This window comes from Protopterus annectens, chromosome 17.part0 (assembly GCF_019279795.1).
Source record: "Protopterus annectens isolate FY-2018-M chromosome 17.part0, PAN1.0, whole genome shotgun sequence".
NCBI lineage: Eukaryota > Metazoa > Chordata > Ceratodontiformes > Protopteridae > Protopterus > Protopterus annectens.
This window is the reverse complement of record NC_056751.1, coordinates 738882176-738909175: the sequence shown is the minus strand read 5'-3', so window position 1 is coordinate 738909175 and position 27000 is coordinate 738882176. Positions and strand designations below refer to the sequence as shown.

At 42.4% G+C, this 27000-nt stretch overlaps 1 protein-coding gene across 7 annotated transcripts in view; it reads right to left on the bottom strand.

Moving 5' to 3' along the window:
- The window catches only part of ARHGEF11 (Rho guanine nucleotide exchange factor 11), a 4318379-nt gene that overhangs the window by 1550610 nt on the left and 2740769 nt on the right, over window positions 1–27000 (bottom strand). For all 7 annotated transcript variants that reach the window (XM_044059024.1, XM_044059020.1, XM_044059026.1 and 4 more), the window contains one exon: window positions 1061–1163. In XM_044059024.1, the coding sequence (XP_043914959.1) occupies window positions 1061–1163 (103 nt within the window). The remainder of the gene's footprint in view (window positions 1–1060; window positions 1164–27000) is intronic.

Here is a 27000-nt window from a genome sequence, read left to right as displayed (position 1 = left end):
GGTGGCAGGACTCAAAGTCCTCACATGGGGTCAGTGCCAGAGCACGGAAATCCCCAGTCCTCTCATGAATGTGAGCAGGCTTGTTAATCACCTCAGACTCACTGTATGTGTGTGCTCTCTGGCCCAGTAACTCAGCAACATTAAAATATGGACTATCGGAAACATAATCAGGGCCACCACTTCTATACCACTACATGTGCTGTAGCTCCCTTCTGATGAGGTTTGTATAAAAGGAAGGCAACCATGCACTAGCAGGAAACAAGTGACACTACTGAGGGGACTTCTGCAGTCCCAAAAGGAGATGTAAGAGAAGATGGAGTGTGGAAGGGTTGCAAACCATCTGTCTGATCACATCTAGCATACAAATGGCATACTTATAAATACTATCTAGTTTATAATTCACCTCAGAAGATGTGCAGCCATTTTAGCCTGAACCACTTACAGGAAAACCATTTTCTTACAGATCTGAAGTACTACTACACCAAGAAAGTTTTCACTGAGGGACACACACTCTGACAAATACATTTGGATTGGTAACCATTTTAAAGGTCAGGACCCGTTACAACGAGTTCCAAAACACAGAGACTGAATGGCCAAGAGATCAGACTTGTATATACCAAGTCAGAGAGATCATTTCTCAAAATATTCCCTTTTCTTTGACGTATGGCAATCTCAATGTTGGTATATATAAGTTTGGGATGCAGGAGGGGAGCTTGCCCCCCTTCCCCCCACTGCAAAAAGAAATTTTAAGGATAAGAGCGATTTCAAGATTTGCTCTTCTCAGCATTTTCAGACTTATTTTTTGATTTTTCGACACTCAGCTTAAGGTTTCTGGCCAAAGGCAAATTATTTGTAAATACGAATGTCTAGCAAATTATTTGTACTACAAAAGACAGCAACTCTGTACAACTGTGCATATTTGCTACAGAAATTATGCTGCCTCTGTAACCCTATGTTTGTAGCAGAAAAAAAAACGTGTGTGATAAAAAGAAAACCTCAGGCTGAGTGACATACAAGCCACAGTGTAAAAATGGATGAATGAACAAATTTTGTTACTCACTGCTCTGGGAGCCTCCTTTAGGTTTCCCAATGTACTTCAAGATAGGGTTTCTTTTCTTGTCGTCCAAGTTATCTCGCTCCTTCTCCTTTTTTGCACCACTCTGCTGCATAACAAAGAATAGCATCAGATCTGACAGCAGCTATGATACAGTTTCAGATTCATTTACACCTTTTCCATAACAGGACTCCGCTTAGTGATGAAAGCAAAGCAGTTAGAAAATCATAGCAAAGCCAAGTAGAAGCTATGAAGAAAAAAGGCAGTAATAACTGAAGCCAGAAGCAAGCTTACCTTTATTATATGTTAAACAACTACATTGGATAAATAATCCCAGAATATCGAAAAGCAATATCTTACACAACATAGCACTCCAACCATTTTACATTTACTTTCTCACATTGTATATAATGTAAATAAAAATCTGCATGCAGTTTCCCACACTAACTGTCAATATACATAACTGCTTTTTGAATTTCATAGTTAATGCTTACTCCAAGTATGTGAACACTACTTTATGAATGCACTGTTTCTCTATCCTAATTGTATTGTGCAACATTTACTGCAATATTCTGGGTATCTCTCATACTCAGCAAGTTATTATTTTTATACACTTCCACCATTCTGTTCTGTGTAAAATCTCCTGCATGTATGTTGCAAATCAGTTGTACTCTTCCTGAGCCTGGGACACGACTGAAAAGGGTCAGAAGATTAGTCCCTCTACTCTGCTAACAATCAATCTATCAATAAATGAATAAATAAATAAGCAAAGGTAGTAGTGACCCAACTTCCCTTTTACATTTCATTCTGCTGTGCCTCTTTCATCAATATTCCAGTTTCTCCAGTGCTCTACGATAAAATACCATTACTTTGTGCATCAGACACTTCAAATCATCCGGCGATCTATTAGAAGGTATAGGTGTACTCCCATCTTAACTGAGGTTCTGAAGTCATGCCTCTCCACTCAACACACATCTACTTCTGAGTTCAGGAAACTGATACACATCTAAGTACAGTCCAATATAACAGCTGCATTAACATTCAGATACAAAATTAGTCCATACTGTATTACCAAAAGTACAGTTGTGTACACTTACCATAAATGCAGATGTTCGAGTGTATTCACTGTTGCAGTCATCACATTTGGGTTATCTGCGTGCAGTAGCCCTCAGTCGGCCTGATTATCAAAGTCTTGGGTCCTACATCACTTGCTGTCTCATCTTCCGTGACGTCAGGTAGTCGGGTATAAAGCATGCAGCCGAAGCCATTACATCAGTTTTTCTTGCCCCAGATGTCAGGTGCCCCCCTTCATGGGAAGCAATTATATATATATATATATATATATATATATATATATATATATATATATATCTACACACACACACAAGGATATACCTCCAACAAAAAAAGCAAATACACCAAAAAACTTTTCAGTACAGTAAAGGAGACTAGAGGAATAGCCAAAAGAAGTCAGGGGGTTGGAGGGAGGGTAACCAGGACTGCAACAGTGAATACACTCGAACATCTACATTTATGGTAAGTGTACACAGCTGTACTATGTTCTTCGTGTTTCACTGCTGCAATCATTACATTTGGTAGATCCCCAAAGCTAAGGATGGGAGGAGGAATTTAGATAGCATTAGGACCAGCTATAAGGCACTGCAAGACTGCAGTGGCAAAGCCAGCTGTGGATTTAGAGAAAACTGGCAAATGGTAATGCTTGGTGAAAGTATGTACAGAACTCCAGGTAGCAGCTTCTAGGATGTCTCTGGTACGGATACCTTTGAGAAAGGCTGTAGAGGTAGATGCAGCCCTGGTTGAATGGGGTCTAATCCCCTGTGGGATAGGTTTTCCATGGTGCTTACAGCAGAAATGAATGCAATGGTCTATCCATTTAGAAACGGTTTGTTTTGAAATAGCCTTCCTCTCTGCCCCTGCAGCAAATGCCACCAGCAGTTGTTCAGATTTCCTTAGAGGTTTAGTCCTGTCCAAGTAAAATCTAAGTTGTCTGTGCACGTCTAAGGAGTGCAGTATCCGTTCCCCTTTGTTCTGTGGATTAGAAAAGAAGGTTGGCAAATGAATGGACTGATTAAGAGCCACACTGGATACCACCTTGGGCATGAGGGATTGGTCCTGAGGGACACGCTGTCCGCGTGAAAGATGATGAAAGGCTCCACTGCCATAAGGGTCTGTAAATCAGACACCCTTCTTCCTGAAGTGATTGCTAAAAGGAAAGTTGTTTTCCAAGAAAGGAATTTTAACTCTGCAGTTGCAGCTGGCTCAAAAGGAGGAAGAGTGAGTTTTTTCAATACAAATTAAGGTCCCAGGCTGGAGTTGGTGCTCTCCTGGGTGATTTTAAGTTTTTGGCCCCTCTGAGGATCTGTGTTAGCAGTGGGTGAGAAAAGAGGGGTGGTTCCGAGTTGTAATGAGCTGAAATGGCTGAGGCGTGATTTTTGATGGAGGAAAAGGAAAGGCCCTTGTGAAGCATCTCAGTTAAGTATTGAAGAATCTGAGGTAAATTGGGCACTGCTGTGGCCATCCCTGGAGTTTAGTTCCAGCACAGAATCTTTTCCATTTTTCAGCATAAGATTTTCTAGTACTAGGCCTCTGCCTCCAAAATGACATCCAACACTTGTTTACTGAGGGATAGTAACTGAGAGATTAGGTAATCAGCCAGGCTGCCAGGTTCAGGGTTTGAAGCTGGGGGTGCAGAATCTGGCTCTCCTGCTGAGACAGCAGGGTAGGGGTCTGAGGTAGGTGCCATGGGACCAGCTGTGACACAATGCGCAAGAGAGGGTACCAGTGTTGGCGTGGCCAGTCTGGTGCAATCAGCATTATCCTTGGTTTGTCCTGTTTGATCTTTAGTAGTACTTTGGAGAGGAGAGGCAGTGGAGGAAAGGCATAAACTGATAGATTTTTCCAGCTGAAGGACAGAGCATTCACTTTCCAAGCTTGTTTGTGGGGAGTCCTTGTGCAGAATTTGTCCAATTGGTAGTTTTGGGGGGAGGCAAACAGGTCTATACCTGGGATCCCCCATTTGTTGATCAACATGTTGAAAATATCTGGTTCCAGTTTCCACTCGTTTGGGTCCATGAGATTTCTGCTTAGTTCGTCTGCCAGTGTATTTAGTTTTCCTGGTAGGAATTGAGCCTGTAGATGAACTTGGTAGCTCAAGGTTGTGTACCACACAGCCATGGCTAGTCCGCAGAAGGGGTAAGAGTGGGTACCCCCTGCTTGTTTATGTACCACATAACAGTGGTGTTGTCCATCTTTACCATTAATTGTCTTGGAAGAATGTGGTCTTTGAAGTCTGTCAGAGCATTCTGTACAGCTAACATTTCTTTTTGATTGATATGCAGGTGCATTTGACTTGGGTTCCATTTGCCCTGAATGCACTTTCCTGCCAGGTGAGCCCCCCCATGCATAGTCTGATGCATCTGCTGTTAGGGTTTGGGTGGCAGGAGGTAGAGTGAATGGTAGTCCCTTCTTTTGGTGGCAGGCCTCTGCCCACCAAAGGAATTCTAACCATAGGCAAGGTATAATAGGAGTCATTGCTTCTAGATCCTGATAATGTTGACACCATAGGCTTTTTAGATACCATTGTGGTTTCCTCATATGCAGTCTTGCACACAGAATTAGTAGAATGCACGAGGCCATGAACTCCATGGCTTGCAGTATTTGCCTTGCAGATAGCAGGGTTTTTGTGGCCCCTAGTTTGAAGTACGTTGTTAAATTAATTTGTTTCTCTGGGGTGAGGAAAGCCATCTGGGAAGTTGTGTTTAAGCTTGCTCTCAGGAATATAATTTGTTGACAGGGTACCTGCTGTGATTTCTTTTCGTTGATGGTGTACCCCAGACAAGTTAACACCTTTTGTACAAATGGCAGATGATTCAGAAGTATGTCCTGGCTTTTTGCCTGAATTAGACAATTCTCCAGGTATGGGTATATTTGAATATTTCTTTGCCTGCAAAATGCAATGACTGGAGCCAGGCACTTTGTGAATACCCTGGGCGAAGTAGATAAGCCAAAGGGCAGTGCATGCAGCCTGCTTTGAAGCGAAGGTATTTTCTGCAAGATTCCCTGATTGGGATGCGCAGGTAGGCTTCCTTTAAATCCAGTGTTGCCAACCAGGCATCTTTGCCTATCATGGGAAGCAACTGGTGAAGAGTTAGCATCTTGAATTTTGGAATCACCTAAAAGGTGTTTAAGATAGACAGGTCCAGGACAGGACAGCAAGAGTTGTATTTTCTGGGCACCAGGAAAAGTCTTGAGTAGAAACCTTGTCCCTTTTCCTCTTCTGGTACAGTCTGAATAGCCTTTATACTTAAGAGAGAGAGTACTTGCTTTTGAGCCTCTGCCCACTGATTTGGAGGTAGATCTGGCCAACCGTTTGGGGTTGGTAACGTGTGGAAGTGAAATCTGTATCCTTGCAAAACTATATTTAAACACCCATTTGTTCTGGGTAATGAGTTCCCAGTTTTTTGCCTGCAGAGCAATCTTTCCTCCTGAAGGAGCAGTCAGTTGAGAAGTGCTTGGAAGTTTTAAAGTTAAGTCACTGAGACAGTTTACCATAAGAGGGAGTCTTACTACTCCCTGATTTGGAAGTGGAAGCCCCTCACTGTTTAGCCCTGTGCTTACCCTGGGACTGAAGCCTGGGTGTTTTGCTGGTTCTGGGTTTGGACTGAGAAGGCTTGGATGAGGCAGGAAAAGACCAATTCTTAGAGGGCCAATGCCTACTAAATCTTGGAAGTTGTACATGTAGGAAATCTTTAACAGTTTTCATAGATTTAGCTTTTTCCTCCATCTTTTTAAGAACAACTTCTGCTCTGTTGCCAAACAGGTGGTCCTGATTTAAGGAAGCATCCAGCAATCTAGCTTTAACATGATCTGGCAAAGATTGCTCCTTAAGCCAAGCACGCCTTCCAAGTACAGACCCAGTGACAGCAGTCCTGCAAGATGCCTCTAGTGAATCAAAACCACATTGCAAAGTATGCTTTCCAATCTGTTCAGCAGAATGCATTAAATCCTGTAAATCCTTATTTTCAGCACAATCAGGAATCAACATCATTTTCTGTTTAAGCAATCCAATTATATGCTGCTGATACTTTAACATATGAAACTGGCAGTTTAAGGCCCTAATGGCCAAAGTTGCAGAAGTGCATACTTTCTTACCCCATCTATTCAGCGCTCTGGATTCTCTATCAGAGGGGGGTAGGATTTTTGGCAGTAGTAGCTTTGATGCCCTTGGGTCCCTGTGAAATGGTCTCAGGATCCGCAGTAGGATTTTTTAAAAGGAACTTGTGAGAGTCAGGAACCCTGTAATATCTATCAGGTTTTCTGGGAGCAGGAGGTAAAGAGTCAGGGGCCAAGCTAGATTCAGAAAAGGCATCATCAACAATGTCTAGTACAGGGGGACAGCTAAAGGCCTGTGCTGGGGCAGGAGTAAGAAATCCCTAAGTCTCTTTTTAGAATCAGAGTAATCCTGGCTTTCCCACCGAAAGTGTTCCCTAAGAGTATGTAGGGTTTCACCAAAAGAGAAATCCTCTGGCGGGGGGGAGCAGAGGGAATAGAGTCCTCTGCATCAGAATCCTCATAGGTAGATAAAGGTAAATCCTGGTCATCAGAGGAAACAGAAATTTCAGAATCCTGGTAAGAAGTATCATAAGCAAATTCAGTCCTAGTTATATTAGAGGGGGAAGGTTGGCTTCCCCTGATTAAAGTAATAAGGTCTTCAGCCATTATCATCCGTTTTTTAGGCATAGAGGCCTGTCCATGCGGTCTGGGCATTGGTTTTCTAGGCATAGTTTGAGTTTTAGGCCCTGAAGAAGATGATGGTGTTGGTTTAATATGCAGTTCGGTAGGCCTGAATACACCCTCAGAAGCCGCTGCCTGCACAGTGGCTGCGGACCCATCCAAGGTAAAGACATCCGCAGGTTCCACAGTTGAAGCATCTCGCAGCATACTGGACTCCGAATGGGTCTCAGCAGAGGCCTGCGAATCTGAAGTAGCAGGTATCAGGGGCTGCGAAAGCGAACTGGCGACTGGCTTAGGAGAAGGGCCGTCAGCAGCTTTGGACCTAGGTGGCCTGTCTCTGTCTTTATCTTTGCGTTTTTTCAGGATGTCGGTAGTCGGATGGCTTACCGAGACATATCTGGATAATTGAACCAAGTAGCAAAATATTTAAAAGTGTAAATATACCGACAATGAATAGACTGTTGCCTAAATAAGGCACAAAACCGTCAGCGAGGTACGTCGTGGTCAGGGACTAGGCAAGGAATACAGTATGAATGAAAATCTTTGTGAGATATTTGCTTTCCACAAGAAATACAATTATTGACTTTTACTGACATCGGTTTAGAGCAAGAAAATGTTCATCGTGTGACACTGCTGCAGTCATTACACTTGGGTTATCCTGCCGTCAGGCGGTTCCCCAGCAGGCCTGAGTTCCAAAGTCTTGGTCCGGCGTCGGTTGCTGTCGCCTCCTCCCTGACGTCAGTGCGACAGGGGTATATAAGATGCAGCCGACGCCATTTTCTTTAGTCTTTCTTGCTGCGCGGTGCCCGAAGCAAAAGCAGTTCGCAAGTGCCGGTCGGCCTACTCCTGAGATTTTCATTCCGAATCCAGAACCGAAGTCTTCTACAAAGCTAAGTACCTCGTTGGGGAAACTTTTTCTTGCCTCAGACCGATGTCAGTAAAAGTTAATAACTGTATTTCTTGTGGGAAGCAAATACCTCATAAAGATTTCCATTCTTATTGTATCCCATGCCTAGGCCCAGACCACGATGTTATTGGTTGTCGGTTTTGTGCTAGGTTTAATAAGTGCACTATTAAACGTCGGTTTGATTTTGCCTGACATTACTTTGGCAGAGAATTTAATTATACTATGCCGTCGGAACTTCTGACCACCGGTATTCATAAAAAGCGCAAAGACAAGGACAGCATCCGAGGCCCAAAACTGACGAAGACGCCTCTTCTAGGCCAGTCACCGGTTCTCCGGTTTTCAGTGAGGCACCTTCGCAGCCACTGACGACCGCTTCTGCAGAACCACAGGCCACCCCCGACACCCACGTGGAGATGGCTGGGCCTTCGGACGCACTAGCTTTTCAGCAGACCGAAACCGATCCTGCAGAGGGATCCGGAGTACCTGAGCTACCAGCAGCTTCAGAGGGTGTCTTCAGACCTACTCAGCTAAGCATTAAACCCTCTTCTAAGTCAAAGCCACCTTTAAAAACTAAGAAACAAGTAAAGCATTCTCCAGGACAGGCTTCCATGCCTAAGAAACAAATGCTCAAAATGGCCGAAGACCTAATCACTCTGATCAGGGGTTCCCATCCCCCACCTGATAAAAGGCCTAGACAGGATGCAGATTATGATTCATCCGACCAGGGGTCCATTTCCTCAGATTCATCCTCAGACCTGGGATATTCTTTACCTCCTTATGGGGATTCTGATGCTGAGGAATCTATTCCATCAGCCTCTCCGCCCGAGGACTACTCCTTTGGGGAAACCTTACATATCATGAGGGAGCATTTCCATTGGGAAGGCCAGGATTATTCAGAATCCAAGAAAAGGCTCATAGACTTCCTATTATTACCTCAACACAGACCCCTGGCTATTCCACCAGTGCTAGATATTGTGGATGATGTGTACACTGAATCCATCTTAAATCCTGATTCCTTACCTCCAGCTCCACTTAAACCGGACAGATAATACAGAGTCCCTGACTCACAAATTTCTGTATAAAAGCCCTGTTGCTGATCCTGAAACTATTTCTCAGGGACCCAAAGGGGTTAAGGTCTCATCAGCAAAGAACCCAGTTCCCTCTGACAGAGATTCCAGAGCACTAGACAGATGGGGAAAGAAAGTATATACGTCTGCAACTTTAGCAATGAGAGCCTTAAATTGCCAGTTTCACATGTTAAAATATCAGCAATTTTTGATGTCTCAGTTGAAACAAAAAATGCTTCCAGATACAGATCCTCCTAATTTTAAAGAAATGCAGGATTTATTGCATGCCGCTGAACAAGTGGGAAAGCATGCTTTGCAATGTGGTTTTGATTCTTTAGAGGCCTCATGCAGAGCAGCAGTTACAGGCTCTGTCATTAGAAGACATGCATGGTTAAAAGAACATACGTTACCAGATCATGTTAAAGCTAAATTACTGGATGCACCTTTACAGCAGGATGTTTTATTTGGAGTTAAGGCAGAAGAGGTATTAAAGAAAATGGAGGATAAGGCAAAATCTATACAAACAGTGAAGGATTTCTTACAGGTTCAGCCTCCTCGATTTAGTAGAAACTGGCCAACAAAGACTTGGTCCTTTCCAGTTAATGACAGACCTCAAAGGGGCAGATACAGACGGCCAAGAGGTAGAGGTCAACCACAAGGTCCTTACAGGCCTCGACAATGGGGTGCATCAGGCCAGAAAGAAGGGGAAGACAGGCACCAACCATATAAAAAACAGCCCCAATGACTTCCCACTCCAGCTGCCAAACAACTCACTCTTGGCAGCCCCTTTGGGAGGAAAACTGGCACTTTTTTTATCACAATTGGCATATAATCACCCAAGACAAATGGGATCTCAATATTATTTCAAAAGGTTACAGGTTCCACTTTCACACTCTGCCAAGATTAAAAGGAATGCCAAATCTGCCACTAACTCAATGGGCAGAGGCCCAAAAACAAATTATGGCACTCATGATCATGGGAGCTATTCAAAAGGTACCACCACAGGAACAAGGGCAAGGATTTTACTCAAGACTCTTTCTGGTTCCCAGAAAAGACAAAGCCTGGAGGCCCATTCTGGATCTTTTCTCACGCCAGACAAGGACAACTGACACAATACTTTTAATTAATGGCAACAAAGACCCAACTCCCTGCAAGAAAAATTCTGCAGGCCTTGGGCTTCATGGCATCTTGCATACTACTAATTCCATATGCCAGACTGCATATGAGGAAACTACAATGGGACCTAAAGAATGTATGGTCTCAACACTGTCAAAGTTTGGAAACAGTTATACCACTAATTCCTTGCCTTCAACAGGAGTTTCAATGGTGGGCTCAAGCTTGTCACCTCAACAAGGGACAGCCTTTCACTCAACCCATAGCCAGGCAGACACTGACAACAGATGCATCGGATTACGCCTGGGGAGCACACATGGCAGGAAAATGTATTCAGGACAAGTGGCCCGCAGAACAAAGGCATCTTCACATCAATCAAAAAAAGATGTTAGCTGTACAAAATGCCCTTATAGCTTTCAAGGACCTGTTGCATCCAGGACAACTACTACTAAAGACAGACAACACCACAGTTATGTGGTACATAAACAAGCAAGGGGGCACTCACTCCTACCCCCTCTGCAGACAAGCCATGACCTTGTGGAACACAGCTATAAACTATCAAGTTAATCTACAAGCACAATTCCTGCCAGAAGAGAAAAACACACTGGCAGATGACTTAAGCAGAAATATCATGGATCCCCACGAATGGGAATTGAATCCTCAAATATTCAGAATGATAACAAAGAAATGGTGGAGCCCGGACATAGATCTGTTTGCCTCCCCAATGAATTGCCAGCTAAAGAAATTCTGCACAAGAAGTTACCATCCGCAAGCATGGAAAGTGGATGCCCTCTCATTCAGCTGGACAAACCTACAAGTATATGCTTTTCCACCACTGCCTCTTCTCCCAAAGGTACTCATAAAAGCCAGGCAAGAAGGGCCAAAAATGATCCTGATTGCACCAGACTGGCCACGCCAGCACTGGTACCCAATCTTAAAAAACTTAGCACAAGGACCACCCTGGATTTTGCCTCAAATACCACATCTGCTATCTCAGCACAACAATCAGTTACTCCACAGCCAGCTAAAGACACTAAACCTAGCTGCATGGAAGATTCCCTAGCCACGCAAACAATGCCTCTCTCCAAAGCAGTTATGGATGTCATTCTGGAGGCCAGAAGGCCTAGTACCAGGAAAGCCTACTCGGATAAATGGAAGAAATTCTGTGCCTGGAACCAGGCTCACAGCCTTGATCCTCTTGTGCCAAACATTCCTCAGATACTACAATATTTGACTGAGATGCTGGACAAAGGCCTCTCCTTTTCATCCATCAAGATCCATGCCTCTGCCATCTCTGCACATTACAACACGAATCCACCAATTTTCTCTAATCCTTTGCTAAAACAGTACCTCAGAGGGGCTAAAAACATAAGACCGCCCCGTAGAGCACCTACTCCAACTTGGGACCTCAACTTTGTCTTGGAAAAATTAACTTTACCTCCTTTTGAACCAGCTAGCACGGCAGAATTAAAATACATTTCTTGGAAAACTGCTCTGCTCCTGGCAATAACTTCTGCAAGAAGAGTTTCAGAATTACAGGCACTAATGGCAGTGGAACCTTTCCTCATTTTCCACCAGGACAGGGTGTCCTCAAGACCTAACCCTACGTTTATGCCTAAGGTGGTTTCAAGTGTGTCTCTAAACCAAACCATTCACTTGCCTACTTTTTATCCAAAACCACAGAATAAAGGGGAAAGACTACTGCATTCATTGGACATTCACAGGCAGTTACGCTTCTACTTGGACAAAACCAAAGCTTTCAGAAAATCTGAGCAATTATTGGTAGCATATGCTGCAGCAGCACAGGGAAAAGCTATTTCAAAACAGACTATTTCCAAATGGATAAGACATTGCATACGTTTCTGCTATATGCACCATGGAAAACCTGTGCCTAACAGCATTAGATCTCACTCCACCGGGGCAACAGCCACTTCAACTGCCTACCTCAGAGGAGTACCTACCAAGGATATTTTGGAAGCAGCAACATGGAGTTCTGTGCATACCTTCACCAAGCATGACCATCTGCCTCTATACTCTAAATCCAGAACTGGCTTCACCTCTGCAGTGCTGCAGGGCCTTATAGCCACCCCTAATGCCTTATAGAACCAACCACCCTACCTCAGCTTTGGGATTCTACCCAAGTGTAATGACTGCAGCAGTGTCACACGATGAACATAGTACAGTTTTGTACCTACCATAAATGTAGATGTTCGAGTGTAGACACTGCTGCAGTCCAGGTTACCCTCCCTCCTTCCCCTCTTACTGGCTAGTACATACCTAGTTCCTCTACCTTTTACTACCTATGGGGAGTATTTGCTGGTAGCTAAAAGTATGTTGTTTGCATTTCTTATGTATGTTTTATTAGCAATTTGAATTGCCTACCTATTTGGGGGCTCCTGACATCTGGGGCAAGAAAAACTGAAGAAAATGGCGTCGGCTGCATCTTATATACCCCTGTCACACTGACGTCAGGGAGGAGGCGACAGCAACCCTTCGCCAGACCAAAACTTTGGAACTCAGGCCGGCTGGGGAACCGCCTGACGGCAGGATAACCCAAGTGTAATGACTGCAGCAGTGTCTACACTCGAACATCTACATTTATGGTAGGTACAAAACTGTACTTTCCCCAATGGGGTACTTAGCTTTAGTTGAAAACTTCGGTTCTGAAACTCGAAAATGAAAATTTCAGGAGTTGGCCGACCGGCACTTGCGAACTGCTTCTGCTTCGGGCACCGCATGCCAAGAAAGACTGATGTAATGGCGTCGGCTGCATGCTTTATACCCGACTACCTGACGTCACGGAAGATGAGACAGCAACCGACGCAGGACCCAAGACTTTGATAATCAGGCCGACTGAGGGCTACTGTAAGCAGATAACCCAAATGCGATGACTGCAACAGTGAAACACGAAGAACATCAAATGAAGGATTATAACAACAGAAAAACAAAGTGAGGTAAATCCACTCATATAAGGAAAAAGAGAAAAATGTTTAGACCAGCAGACAACCTGATGCAAAAGCATGCTGACAAACAAATGCAGCATATAAAAATGTGCTAAGTGGTGCAGAGGGGAAAGGCTCGACTACAAACCAGATGACCTGGCTTCAAGTAATGGCTTTAATGGTGGAGGTGTCAGCCGAACAGAGCAGTCAACACCAGCTCACCCATCCTGGGTTGAAGAGTAAAGCCCCACCTGCTGTAGTACTGATACTCAGCAGAGGACTGATATTGCAGTAATGCAGCACAAAGGACCAGGGGAAAGCACCCACCAAGCCACTTATTCACACATTGTGAGGGAAGGTGGTGGACACAAAGAAGAGCATTTGGGTCAGTAGCCTGTACTGTGAAAGACTGCTGCAGGACAACAACAGTTAATGGTAAGATTAAAACAGGCTTGTCAAAATTGATGCCACTGCCAAAGGCAGCAAGACCAATCCTCCAGTCTAGGACAATTTGGCATTGTGCTACATCTTGAAATGGCACCTCACCTGAAGAATAAACTGAACTCTTTGAGGGGGACAAAGGGGAGTGTCAACTGGACGGCTGATCGTCAAGGTGGCCTGGTGGGAAAAAATACAGAAAAAATAAAAGGTATGTTATTTGTGCTGTACCAACTGGTCTATGCAAGGAACCTCCTTTATGGGTACCTGGTTAGGAATACCTTGTCCACCAATAGTATTTTTTTCTTTCGTAAAATCCCACATTCACGAATGCCTGTACATCCATAGTAATGCACTCCCTAGTGAAACACACTGGTTGCATAAGCACGAATTCCCTTAGCCCACTAGCGCTCTCCATAACTAATAGTACTTATATTAACAGGTGTCATAAAATACATGCTGGAGTAATTTAAGCAAAACACCCAGCAGCCAATGCTGGCAAAAGTAAAATCCATCCACAAGGGTATGGACAGAATGCATTTCTGAACCATCAAGGATTAACCAATACCAATGACCTTCCCTGATAAGTCCTTGGTCAACTGAATCCTAAGCAGTAACTACAAAACTCCAATAAAAAGTCACCATATAAAAGAACACAGTGCAAGGCTTTCCAACGAAAATAAGGCAGCACCACCAGTTTCTAGAAAGGCTGTATAAGCACTTTTGTTCCTTTATTCCACCATAAAAACTGAACTTTTTCAGATGCAAACATACACATCATTTCCTTCATTTAAATACCAAACAACAATTATGTGACGTCCTTTCTTAACAAAAATAGCAATATTTCTAACTAAAAACCGTAGCATTTGAAACTGGCCCCATGTACATTTTTTTTTCATAAAACTTACAAAATGTTTTATTCTTTTAACATTTCATGCCTACTGTACAATCCCCACTAAGAATCCTAAACATGCATCTTATGATAAAATTCCACAAATATTGGTAGTACATACATCTTAACTAAAACCTTTTCTAATTTTATTATCTACCTAAAACAATGTACTTCATATTTAATGTTTATTTTTTGTATCTTCTATTTTAAACTTTGTATGGGATCTTATTTTTGTTTTTATTTCTATTCTTTAAATTTAAATCCAAATTTAAATTTCTTCTGCCCTTAAATTCAGAAGACTTGTTGTGTCTTTCAGCTTTTCCCGGCTTAGGGGTCGCCACAGCGGAACTCCGGTCCGCTAATGATTGGTAGTTGATTTTTACGTGCCGAGTTACCAGCCCTGACCCACAACCTTCAACAAAGGTATGCCCATTCACGCATGTCTCCACGCAGAAGATGGTCTAGCTGAGAATCGAACCGGACAGTGTCTTACTATGAGACGACAACGCTACCGCAGCACCACCACCGCCCTTAAATTCAGAAGACTACTAATTGAAATTCTATCATTAAGGCCCGGCAGGTTACTTGCATTTAGCAATACCTGCCAGAACATTTCCCTGTATTCAACAAAGTTTGACCAATTTCCACCTCTCTCTCCTGCCTTCTAACCTTTTCCAACACACAAACACAATTTGTTTTAAAAATCTTTGCACGTGCTACTGTCTATAACGTGCATTGGTCCCATCTTGCCTCCTAATGGAATAATTATGCCGATAAACCCTTTTTCTTAATTATTTTTCTGTTTTTCCTACACAGTAAGTGTTACATGTCTGACATAAAGCCACATAAACAACCCCCTTCGTCTGGCAGTTGTACAACCCTTTAACACCAATAACCCTTTGGTAGCCTGTAATAATGCTGGTAGCCCTTTGGCAGCCTGTAATAACAATGCTGGTAGTTTCATACATTAACCTACATTCCCTACAATTTCCACACTTCCTCATCCTTCCTACACACAACCTTCTCCTGGTTCCTTTCAAATAATGATTTCAAGTCGTTACCCTTTCTATACACAATTTTAGGGTTAGGGCGCACCTTACCCATCAAGCCAAAGGCTCGTTTTCCATTACTCTCCGGAACACAACTGAATACCAGTCACATGTCATAACACAACAAAATGAGTCTATCCTGGACTCGCTTTCCTTCATCTGCACCTCACTTTTTAACAACGGGGGATACCAACTATCATTTCCACTAATTACGTTTTCTTTCTGCCCCTTCAGAAGGTATTCTGGGAACCCTCTATCCGCTAGAAAATCCTTCAAAATTCCCAGTTACTCTACAAATTTGTTGTGCTCACTAGTTAATCTAGAAATCCTAATCATCCCGCTCTTCTGCCAACACGGGTGTTCACTCTGAAAGTGCAGAAAGCTGATAGAAAACATTGGCTTTCTAAATATTTTCGACTCCAGGCATCCTTCCAAAGTATTTTCATACAAGTGTACATCAAGGTAGTTAACCTCCTCTTTTCCCATTGAGTATGTAAATTTAAAAAAACTTGTGGCATTTATATATTCCATAAATTCCACCACCTCAGTTTCTGTACCTTCCCAGAGCAATAGGCTATCAACTAGGAGCCTATAATATCTATACAGATGTTTCTTGAACCTAGAGTTTAGTACACCAAACTTAGTCTCCCAGTACCAAAGTACTATATTTGCAAACACTGGTGCTACAATAGCACCCATTGCTACACCTTGGGTTTGTTTATAATACTCTCCCTGATACCATACAAAATTATTTTTTAATACTAACTCCATCAATACGGTCAGCACATATATCGTATCACTGGAAAACCTGGTACCCTCGCTAAGTGTATTTTGAAACATTTCCATCCCTTCCTCATTCCTCATGTGGGATACACTCAGATATAAATCCTTCACATCAATACTAATAAACAGCACCTGCTCTATATACTCGCTTGTTGCTAAACTTTTTAGAAGGTGCCAAGTGTCCTTAAGCACATGATCCTTATCTTCAAAAATAATTTTGAAGTGGAAATCTACCATTTTAGCCAAAGGTTCCATTTTGCTTCCTCTCCCCGCCACTATTGGTCTCATCGGGGGGTCTTCTAAAGATTTATGAATCTTTGGAATCCCGAAAAAGGAAGGAACCTTAGGGTACTTTACCTTCAAAAACTTAATTTCCTCTTCACTAAAGCTATATTCCTGGAAAAATTCTTCCAGTAACATATCCAGCCTACTGTTAAAAATATTTATTTCATTAAGGGAGTCTCCACTAAAGAATGTACTGTTATTCAAATAACTTAACATCCTACTAGTATAATCATGTTGTCCCATAATCAAAACCCCTCCCCCTTTATCCGGTTTCATAATCCTCACCTGATGGGTGTTCTTCAATTCCCTCAGTACACTATGCTCTTCCTTAGTTAGGTTATCATCCAGTTATTTAGTACAGTTAACCAACAAATTCCTGATTTCCATTTCTGTTAATTTTTCAAAAATTGCCACTGGGGGAAGCAAAGGGGGGTTAAAAGTACTTCTTCTTACCAACGGGGTTCTGTTAACTTCATTCCTACCTCCCTTTTCCAATAATAAATTCAAATTAACAGTTCTGGCAAATAGTTTCACATTCAGGATTGTATCCACCCCATGATTTTGCCTTCTGGGTACAAATGTAAACACCTTTGAAAGTAACTCACCATGATGTGCATTCAACATTTCGTTGGTGTAATTGTATATCTTTAACCCCTTAAATTCACTAATAACTACTTAACCCCCATACCCTCCAACATATAGACACTTGAATCACCATTTGGACTAGATCGCAGTTGTTCCAAACTATCACATTCAGAAAAGTTGGATATACAATTTAGTAACTCACTGTCCATCTCAAACAGATGTTCAAACATGTTATATGGATGTTTTTTTTATCAACACAATACTTGCAGTAACTTCACAATTACCAACACCACCAAACTTCTTTTTGTTTTTGTTAATCTCAAAACCAAGTTTTTTATTAACATCTTGGTTTAGGACTTCAGGCATATTTTTACAACTTTCCCCATCCCACAGACTTTCGTTACAATTGTTAGCTGCCAGCAAAGTGTCATTATTAACTAGTTCAAACACAAATTTTTGCTTCAGGCATATTATTACACATTTCCCCATCCCCCAGACATTCATTGCAGTTGCTAATTGTCAGCAAAGTATCATTTTTAACAAGTTAAAATACACATTTCTGATTCTGTACTTTTAAACTGTTAGTATGGGTTTCACCCCCTTCAAGTACAGACTTTTTGTTAACCAAACATCTATTATTCTGGGCATCAGATGCATTTTTAAACATTTCACTATCCTCTACTATCCCATTAAAGTCTTTTTCAATCACCAATAGGTTATCACAACATAGTTCAATTAAACCTTCTTGGTCCTGCACGTCAACAACACTTGTGCAAACTTTGACACCCTCAAAAACCCCTTTGTGTTGATTAACAGTCACCAAGGAACTATTCATACACTGTTCACTTACCGCTGGTGGTATCGTGGGGGGGCCTCCTGCCCACCTTCCTTTTTTCTTTTTTTTTTTTTTAAAGAAAAAGGGTGGAGCAGCATAATTATTCCATTAGGAGGCAGGATGGGACAATGCACTTTATAGACACAGTGTCATGTGCAAAGATTTTTAAAAATTTTGTTTGCGTGTGTTGGAAAAGGTTAGAAGGCAGGAGAGAGGTGGAAATTGGTCGAACTTTGTTGAATACAGGGAAATGTTCTGGCAGGTGTTGCTAAATGGAAGTAACCTGCTGGGCCTTAATGACAGAATTTCAATTAGTAGTCTTCTGAATTTAAGGGCAGAAGAAATTTAAATTTAAAGAATAGAAATGAAAACAAAAATAAGAACCCATACAAAGTTTAAAATAAGAGATACAAATAATAAACATTAAATATGAAGTACACTGTTTTAGGTAGGTAATAAAATTTGAAAAGGTTTTAGTTAAGATGTTATGTACTACCAATATTTGTGGAATTTTATCATAAGATGTATGTTTAGGATTCTTTGCGGGGATTGTATAGTACGCATGAAATGTTAAAAGAATAAAACATTTTGTATGTTTTATGAATAAAAAATATACATGGGGGCCAGTTTCAAATGTTAAGGTTTTTAGTTAGAAATATTGCTGTTTTTTTAAGAAAGGACGTCACATGATTGTTGTTTGGTATTTAATGGATGAAATGACGTGCATGTTTGTATCTGAAGAAGTTCCATTTTTATGGTGGAATAAAGGAACGAAAGCGCTTATTCAGCCTTTCTGGAAACTGGTGGTGTTGCCTTATTTTCGTTGGAAAGCCTTGCACTGTGTTCTTTTATAAGCAGTAACTACCAAAGAACCAGAGCACCACACAAGTACAGACCTCAGACAACAGCATTCTGGAACCCTGAGCTCACAAATGTAGCTTGAATATTTAAGGTAAATATTTCTGGGAAGCAACAGCCAGGGGATCATTATGGTTAGGCTTATATAGGCCCTAGGGCCGACAGCCTAGTACCTACCTATGAACCTATAAATCATGGTGGCAACAACAGTGTCTGGTGAAGATGTGTTCCACAAACCAGGTGGCCACTGCATAAACGCCTCCAATGCACATATTACTGAAGTAAACACTACTAGCGGTCAAGTCCCCCAGCAGAATAAGCTTTGACAGCATCTATCATTGAGGTACTAGCTCCTTGTAGTTAAAATAGAGTGCAGCTGGCAAACCATTTAGGAAAATGCCCAGTTGTCAAAAACAACTTCTTCCTTACTTAGTGTAAAATAGAAAAACATCTGGTCTGTCTTTCTAAATGTACCCTCTGACATTAGGTAACAAGTGCGCTGCTGCTTCAAATAGAGATTGTAAATGTACCCTCCCACATTAGGTAACAACTGCGCTGCTGCTTCAAATAGAGATTGTGAAAGGTTCTCTTTTCTCTACTTTCTGCCACTGTAAAGAATACCAAAAGATGAAATGGTTCAGAGACCGCTCTAAAATTACCTTCAGAAGGAAAAGTGTATTTGTACAGATGGACATCATCCTAAAGAAAGACCAAGTATGGTTCCCAACATGTAAAGCCATGAAGCTCTGAAGATCCTATTTCCAGAGGTAATGACTACAAAGAAAGGCAGCTTCCAAGAAAAGAATTTGTGTCACTGAGAAAACATGCTCAGTGAAGGATCAGCAAACCTGCCACCCATTTCCCACAGTGGGAAGGGGTTTCTCAAATGCATCACTCCTTTTACTGCTTGCTCAGCCAGAGGTGGGGTACATTCCTGTCTTCCACAAGGTCAAGATGTACAGAGATAGAGGACACATGCAACCTGACCATGAAATAACTGAGGCACAATTCATGCAGGTGTCTGAGATAGGTGATTGAAAGCACTGCTCTGTCTAAACTGAGAACTGTTTCCACTGAAGGTCCACAGGTGGTTACTGGGCTACTGACCGAAGGTCTTTATAAGTCTAGCCATGAGTACCCAATATAATACTACAGGAACCCAGTATAAAGGATCATGCCTAAACTCGAGATCTTAGTTAGCAATGACTCCCCATATCTAGGAGGGTCACAGATGAAATCTCTGCCAGGAATTTATGGGTTTCCCATCCAGTCATCCAGGCTACACTTAGAGAAGATCACAGAGGGACTCTGTATAATGTGAATTGGTAGCCTATTCCAGAAGACTGGCAAACTCTGAAAGACATTCTGTCTCTCCAGCTAGTGCTATTTATGTTGCAGGCCAGGTTAAAGTCGCTGGAGCGGGTAACCCTTGTCCCATTTAACTTGCAGATGTGCATTTCCATTAGGTTTGGAAACATGAATATCTATATTACATGGTGGTGCAGCAGTTAGCGCTGTCACCTCACAGCAAGAGGTTTTCCCATTCTATTCTTGGCTGGAGCGCCTTCTGTGTGGAGTCTGCATGTCCTCCCCGTGGTCGAGTGACGTTAAAGACATGCAGGTAGGTAGGTGCATGCATGAATGGGTGTGCCTTCTTTGAAGGTTGGGTGCCAGGCTGGCAACTCGACACTGTAAAAATCCACTGCCAATCATTAGTGAACCAGAGTTCTGCTGTGGCGACCCCTAACCTGGAAAAGCCAAAAGACATTACATTACTTTACACATGGTGTCATGTATGTACTGGTTACCTGTTTCATACCCCTCCTGCACTAAACTCTGATATTCACTGTGGATAAATGTGCAACAGTGTTATGTTAACAAGGATGCCAGCAGGCATACTCACTGTAAGCAATTTAGTACAGTTTTCATGGAGTAGAAGTACAGACTTGGCAGACGCTAGGACCCAGGAGAGAAAAACTAAAATGTAAAAAATAAAATAGCACATGCAAATGCCGTGATTGAGACTGCATAGTAACTTGCAGCTCATCAAGCTTTCTCATGCTTAGCATTTTTTAGTTCATGAGTGATAATTTGGCATGTACCTCACTAGACACCTGCAACAACTGGAGAGGCTGCAAAAGTACCTCACAAAGAGGATTCTAGGCCTTAAACACTTGTCCTATATGGAGAGACTCAGAAAACTCCAACTATTCTCCATCTCATGTTGCCTACTTAGAGGTGATCTCTGCTTGACTTACAAAGCCATGTCTGACCCAACTCTTTTAGAAATGCTACAGAGACCGCAACCTCATTACCACAATCAAGAGAACGCACTGGAGGGACAGGTTCATAATCCAGAGACTGCCCATGCTATGGAATAGACTTCCCATACATATCAAACAGAGCACCTCACTGGCCCTCTTCAAGAGGAATCTTGATGAGTGAATGGGAAATAGAAAATTCACCACAGAGACCACTCCAGTGGCTCTACTTGACAGAGGCACTGGGAAATAAGGTCAGGTGGCACAATGCCAGGGTAATCCTATGGGCTAGGCTTGTAAAGGCTCCAGGGCTATTAGCCTAGTACACACCTATGAACATATCATTACCCAGTTAGTACACCCCAGAAGGCAGGGGAAAAAAGTGTGAAATTCAGCCAACCTCATGGTTCTTTGATGTGGCTTTCCATTCATTCTTTACCTGGTACTGTGCATGGGAGTGAAGAGGGTGCGTCAGTGACACCAACAACTGTAATATTGCAAGTTGGGACGTTGTAATGGCACTGAAGACTTTACATATGCTTCAGCACCAACAGCCTTTTATGGAATAATACATTCTGTACAGTCTGTATTGGCTGGTGGTGCTGATTTGCTGACATGACGGGGTTTTTTTTTGTAATTACTCTGATCAGTTCATAGGATCATAAAGGATCATAGGAGGTTACTAGGCTATTGGCCCTGAGGCCCTTACAAGCCTAGCCAAGAATTTAGCTCATGTTCCAACAAGTCTACTGAGTCTAAGGCTGCCCAGCAATCTCAGTAACTTTTGAAAATCCACTTGCCAATGAGTTTTCACCTTTCTTCTCTGAACTTTGAGATAAGATGTGAAACTGCTTTGAAAGAATGCAAGAATAACAAATGCCAAAGAGCACATTCTTCACTACCTTCCCTTCTTGTACTCAGTTCAGCACAGCAAAGGATGGCCCACATTCTGTCAAGTGGCAACGTGTCACTCTTTGGAATACCAAACTAACACAGGACCCTCAGCAAGCGCAGTCTCTGAATTTGAGTTTCAGGGAAGGTATGCAGGAGACGTTCAGAGCATTGTTTAGCAGGTCTATATTATAAACATGAAAGCTCAAAATAGCGAATACATCTACATCGACACATAAAGGTCGATGTACAAAAAGAGCAACATACGTAATCGGCGAAAATGAAAACGCCGAACATATTTGCTTGGCCAGCAGGGCTATCGTGTGGATGAGGAAATATATCCTTTCCCTACTGTAATGCGGTCTCGGAGTTGGTATATTTAAGTAGGGGGGTGTAGGGGAGCACAGCCCCTCCACATGGGGGTGCAGGGGGGGCTTGCCCCCCTACAAAAGTGTGTTCATTTTATTTAGTTTGAGCTTACCTGCATGGCACTGTTGGTTGACAAAATAGGTTCGACATTTTCATTTTTGCCGATTACGTATTTCGCTCTTTTTGTACATCAACCTTTGTGTGTTGATGTAGATGTATTCGCTGTTTACAGCTTTCGTGTTTATAATATAGACGCTGTTTAGCTTATCCACTTCATTAGGGACGTGAGCTTGCTTTGACAGTGAACTTCTTGTTTATAGCCCACTGCCAGATGAGCATCACCTACCTGCACAGAAGGCAAGACTATGTGCTCCTTGCTTGTTTAGGTACCAAATCATGGCCTTGGTTGTCAGATTATTTGACAACAGACCTCAGGAGCTGCTTTTTCTCCAGGCTATTCAGGGTCAGAAGCAGTGCCCTTAGCTCCAAGGGCTGATGTGGAGGATGCATTCCCCAAATGAGGGGGAGCTACACTTCTTGAACCCAGTTAAGCTCCCAAGCCTAAGAATGAGGGGTCCATCATCAGAATCTGCAAAGGATTCAGATGCAGACCCACCTGAAGAATGTTGTGAAATGTTCTACCCCTTCACGACCAGATAAAAATGGTCTGACACAAAAAAATACACCTGTGAGAGCATGGTGGTCCTAAGGGGAATGACATTTTCTAGTCCTCTGCAATGCTTACATCTTCAGGCATCCAATAGATACCACAAAGATCACAGTAAACATGCAGGCACAACACAATCTACCTTCAACTTCAGTTCAACTTTATTTACATGCTTAAATCAGTTAAAACATTACAAAACAAACAAAAAAAAAACAGATACAAAAAATTAGAACAAATGAGCATACAACACTCTCTCTAGTTAAGTGATCATCTGAAAAAGTTAATTCAAAGAAATTAACCTTAAAAGGGCCATTAAAGAAGGTGACACAAACAACAAAAGCCACAGCAGACACTGCTAACTAAAGTCGTCACCCCAGAGGTCTCAAGCCATACCCATAAAACTACCAGCAGTCTCAAAGTGGCAGTGAAGTGTCTGCTTGTGCAGAAAGACTGGATACAAGCACCTTTTTAAGGTAAAAGGGAAACTGAAAAAAAAAATCTGATCAACTGCTTTAACTGCACTGAATATAGTCACAATGGGATTTGTTAATTAAATTGAAATTATTCCCACTTGCACTGATTAAAAGCCAACATTAGCAATGAAACTGCTGAACAGTCGGGGTGAGGAAGTCTCCCTTATTTCCACGGCTGCACAACCTAAGAGATGGTGAACTTAGATACATAGGAGACATAATCTAAGAGATGGTGTACTTAAAGGCATAGGAGACAATCTAAGAGATGGTGTACTTAGATACATAGGAGACATAATCTAAGAGACGGTATACTTAGATACATAGGAGACAATCTAGGAGATGGTGTACTTAGAGATATAGGAGACATAATCTAAGAGATGGTGCACTTAGAGACATTGGAGACATAATCTAAGAGATGGTGTACTCAGAGACATAGGAGACACAATCTAAGAGATGGTGTACTTAGAGACATAGGAGACCTAATCTAACAGATGGTGTATTTAGAGACATAGGAGACACAATCTAAGAGATGGTGGACCCCTGGAGATGTAGGAGACATAATCTAAGAGATGGCGTGCTTAGAGATTTAGGAGACACACACTAAGAGTTGGGTGTACTTAGAGATATAGGAGACACACTCTAAGAGTTGGGTGTACTTAGAGATGCAGGAGAATGTGTACAGGGTAATGCACCCTGTAAAAATGCTTTTATTGTATTTTTTAAGCTGACAATGTACAGTGCTGAAATTAATTTACTACGCAGTTCACTGTAATTCTACTTGTGGATTAAATATGAATCACAAGAAGGCTGACATTAACATCTTAATAAAAATGAGGGAAATACGAACCAAGATCCAGTGCAGATCCCAAAGCACAGAAGTAAGATCATGTTAAAAATGGGTATCAGACTTCTGCACCAGCTACAGCTGACATACTCAAGTGACAAAATGTCCTAAAAAATAGAGGCTGCGACAAAAAGCTACACAGAGATTCTGATCTGGTATAAAGTACTCGATTTCTCTTCATTTTCCTAAAACTGAAAACGAAGGAGGAAAGTCTTTTTCTTGAAAGTCACAGAGTTGTTCACGGGAGACCCTTGGTGGTCTTCTCCTAGATAAATCAACACTGCAAAAGTACAGTTTTGCACCTACCATAAATGTAGATGTTCGAGTGTCTTCACTGCTGCAGTCATTACACTTGGGTTATCCTGCCATCAGGCGGTCCCACAGTCGGCGAGAGTTCCAAAGTCTTGGTCCAGCATCGGTTGCTGTCGCTACTTCCCTGACGTCAGTGCGCCAGGGGTATATAAGATGCAGCTGACGCCATTTTCTCATCCTTGACCCAGATGTCAGGTGCCCCAAATAGGCAGGCAATACAAATTGCTAGTAAAAAATACAATAAAGGTAAAAACAAAACCTTCAGTTATCAGCAAATACATAGGTAGTACAGGGTTGAAAGGTATAGATAAGTCCCCAGCTAAGAAAGAAGGGATGGCAGGTGGGTAACCTGGACTGCAGCAGTGAAGACACTCAAACATCTACATTTATGATAGGTACAAAACTGTACTATGTTCATCGTGTTTCACTGCTGCAGTCATTACACTTGGGTAGAATCCCAGAGGTGAGTCAGGGTGGCTGGTTCTATAGAGGATTTGGGGTAGCTATGAGGCCCTGCAGCACTGCAGTGGCAAAGCCAGCTCTGGATCTAGAATAGAGAGGCAAGTGGTAATGCTTGGTAAAGGTGTGCACTGAACTCCAAGTTGCGGCTTCCAAGATATCTTTGATAGGTACTCCTCTAAGGAAGGCAGTAGAAGTGGCTGTTGCCCTGGTGGAATGTGGTCTAATGTTACTAGGTACAGGTTTCCCATGTTGTGTGTAGCAGAACCGGACACAGTGTCCTATCCACTTTGAAATGGTCTGCTTTGAAATAGCCTTTCCCTGTAATCCTGCAGCATAGGATACAAACAATTGCTCAGTTTTTCTGAAAGCTTTTATTTTGTCCAAGTAGAAACATAATTGTCTGTGTATGTCCAAGGAATGCAGAAGCCTCTCCCCTTTATTCTGGGGATTTGGATAAAAAGTTGGCAAGTGAATAGTTTGGTTAAGACCCACACTGGATACCACCTCAGGCATAAAAGAAGGGTTTGTTCTTAAAGAAACCCTGTCTTGGTGAAAAAATGATGAAAGGCTCCACTGCCATTAGTGCCTGCAACTCAGACTCTTCGTGCCAGGTAAAGGTTATTGCCAGATGCAGGGCAGTTTTCCATGATACACATTTTAATTCTGCTGAATTGGCTGACTCAAAAGGAGGTAAAGTGAGGTTTTCCAAGACAAAACTGAGGTCCCAAGTAGGTGTTGGTGCTCTCCGGGCGGTCTTCTGTTTTTAGCCCCTCTGAGGTACTGTTTTAATAATGGATGAGAGAAAATAGGAGGATCCGTGTTGTAATGAGCCGAGATGGCAGAGGCGTGGATCTTAATGGATGAGAACGATAGTCCTTTGTCCAGCATCTCAGTTAAGTATTGTAATACCGGAGGAATATTTGGGTCAAGGCTTTGAGCCTGGTTCCAGGCACAGAATCTCCTCCACTTTTCTGAATAAGATTTTCTGGTGCTAGGCCTCCTGGCCTCCAAAATGACATCCATAACAGCTTTGTTGAGTCAGAAGGTGCGGAGTTTGAGGTAAAATCCATGGTGGGCCTTGACCTAAGTTCTTTAAGATTGGGTACCAGTGCAGGCGTGGCCATTCTGGAGCAATCAGGATCATCTGTGGTTTTTCTTGTCTGGCTTTTAGGAGTACCTTTGATAGGAGAGGCAGTGGTGGGAAGGCATAAACTTTTAGGTTTTTCCAGCTGAATGAGAGAGCATCCACTTTCCATGCTTGTGTGTGATAAGTCCTTGTGCAGAATTTTTGTAGTTGGCAATTCAGTGGGGAGGCAAAAGGATCTATGTCTGGGCACCCCCATTTTTGCATTATCATGCTGAAGACTTGTGGATTTAATTTCCACTCATGAGGATCCATGATGTTTCTGCTTAAGTCATCTGCCAGAGTATTTTTCTTTCCTGGCAGGAATTGTGCTTGCAGATGAACTTGATAAGTTAGAGCTGTGGTCCACAATGTCATGGCTTGTCTGCATAGGGGGTAAGAATGAGTGCCCCCTTGCTTATGTACCACATAACTGTGGTGCTGTCTGTCTTTAATAATAATTGTCCTGGATGCAGAAGGTCCTTGAAAGCTGTTAGGGCATTTTGTACAGCTAACATCTCTTTTTGATTGATGTGAAGATGCATTTGGTCTGTGGTCCACTTGTCCTGAATACATTTTCCTGCCATGTGTGCTCCCCAGGCGTAATCCGAAGCATCTGTTATTAAAGTCTGCCTGGCTGTGGGTAGAGTGAAAGGCTGACCCTTGTTGAGGTGACATGCCTGTGCCCACCATCGAAACTCCTGTTGTAGGCAGGGAATTAGTGGTATTACTGTTTCCAAACTGTGACAATGTTGAGTCCAAACACTTTTTAGGTACCATTATAATTTCCTCATGTGCAGTCTGGCATATGGAATTAGCAGTATGCAGGATGCCATGAATCCCAAGGCCTGCAGAATTTTTTTTGCAAGGAGTTGGGTCTTTGTTGCCATCAACTGAAAATACTGAGTCAGTTGTCCTTGTTTGTCTGGCGTGAGATAAGCCAAGCCTTCTTGCCCAGCATGGGAAGTAGCTGCTGTAGTGTCAACATTTTGAATTTTGGAACATCCAAGTAAGTATTTAGAGTAGAAAGGTCTAG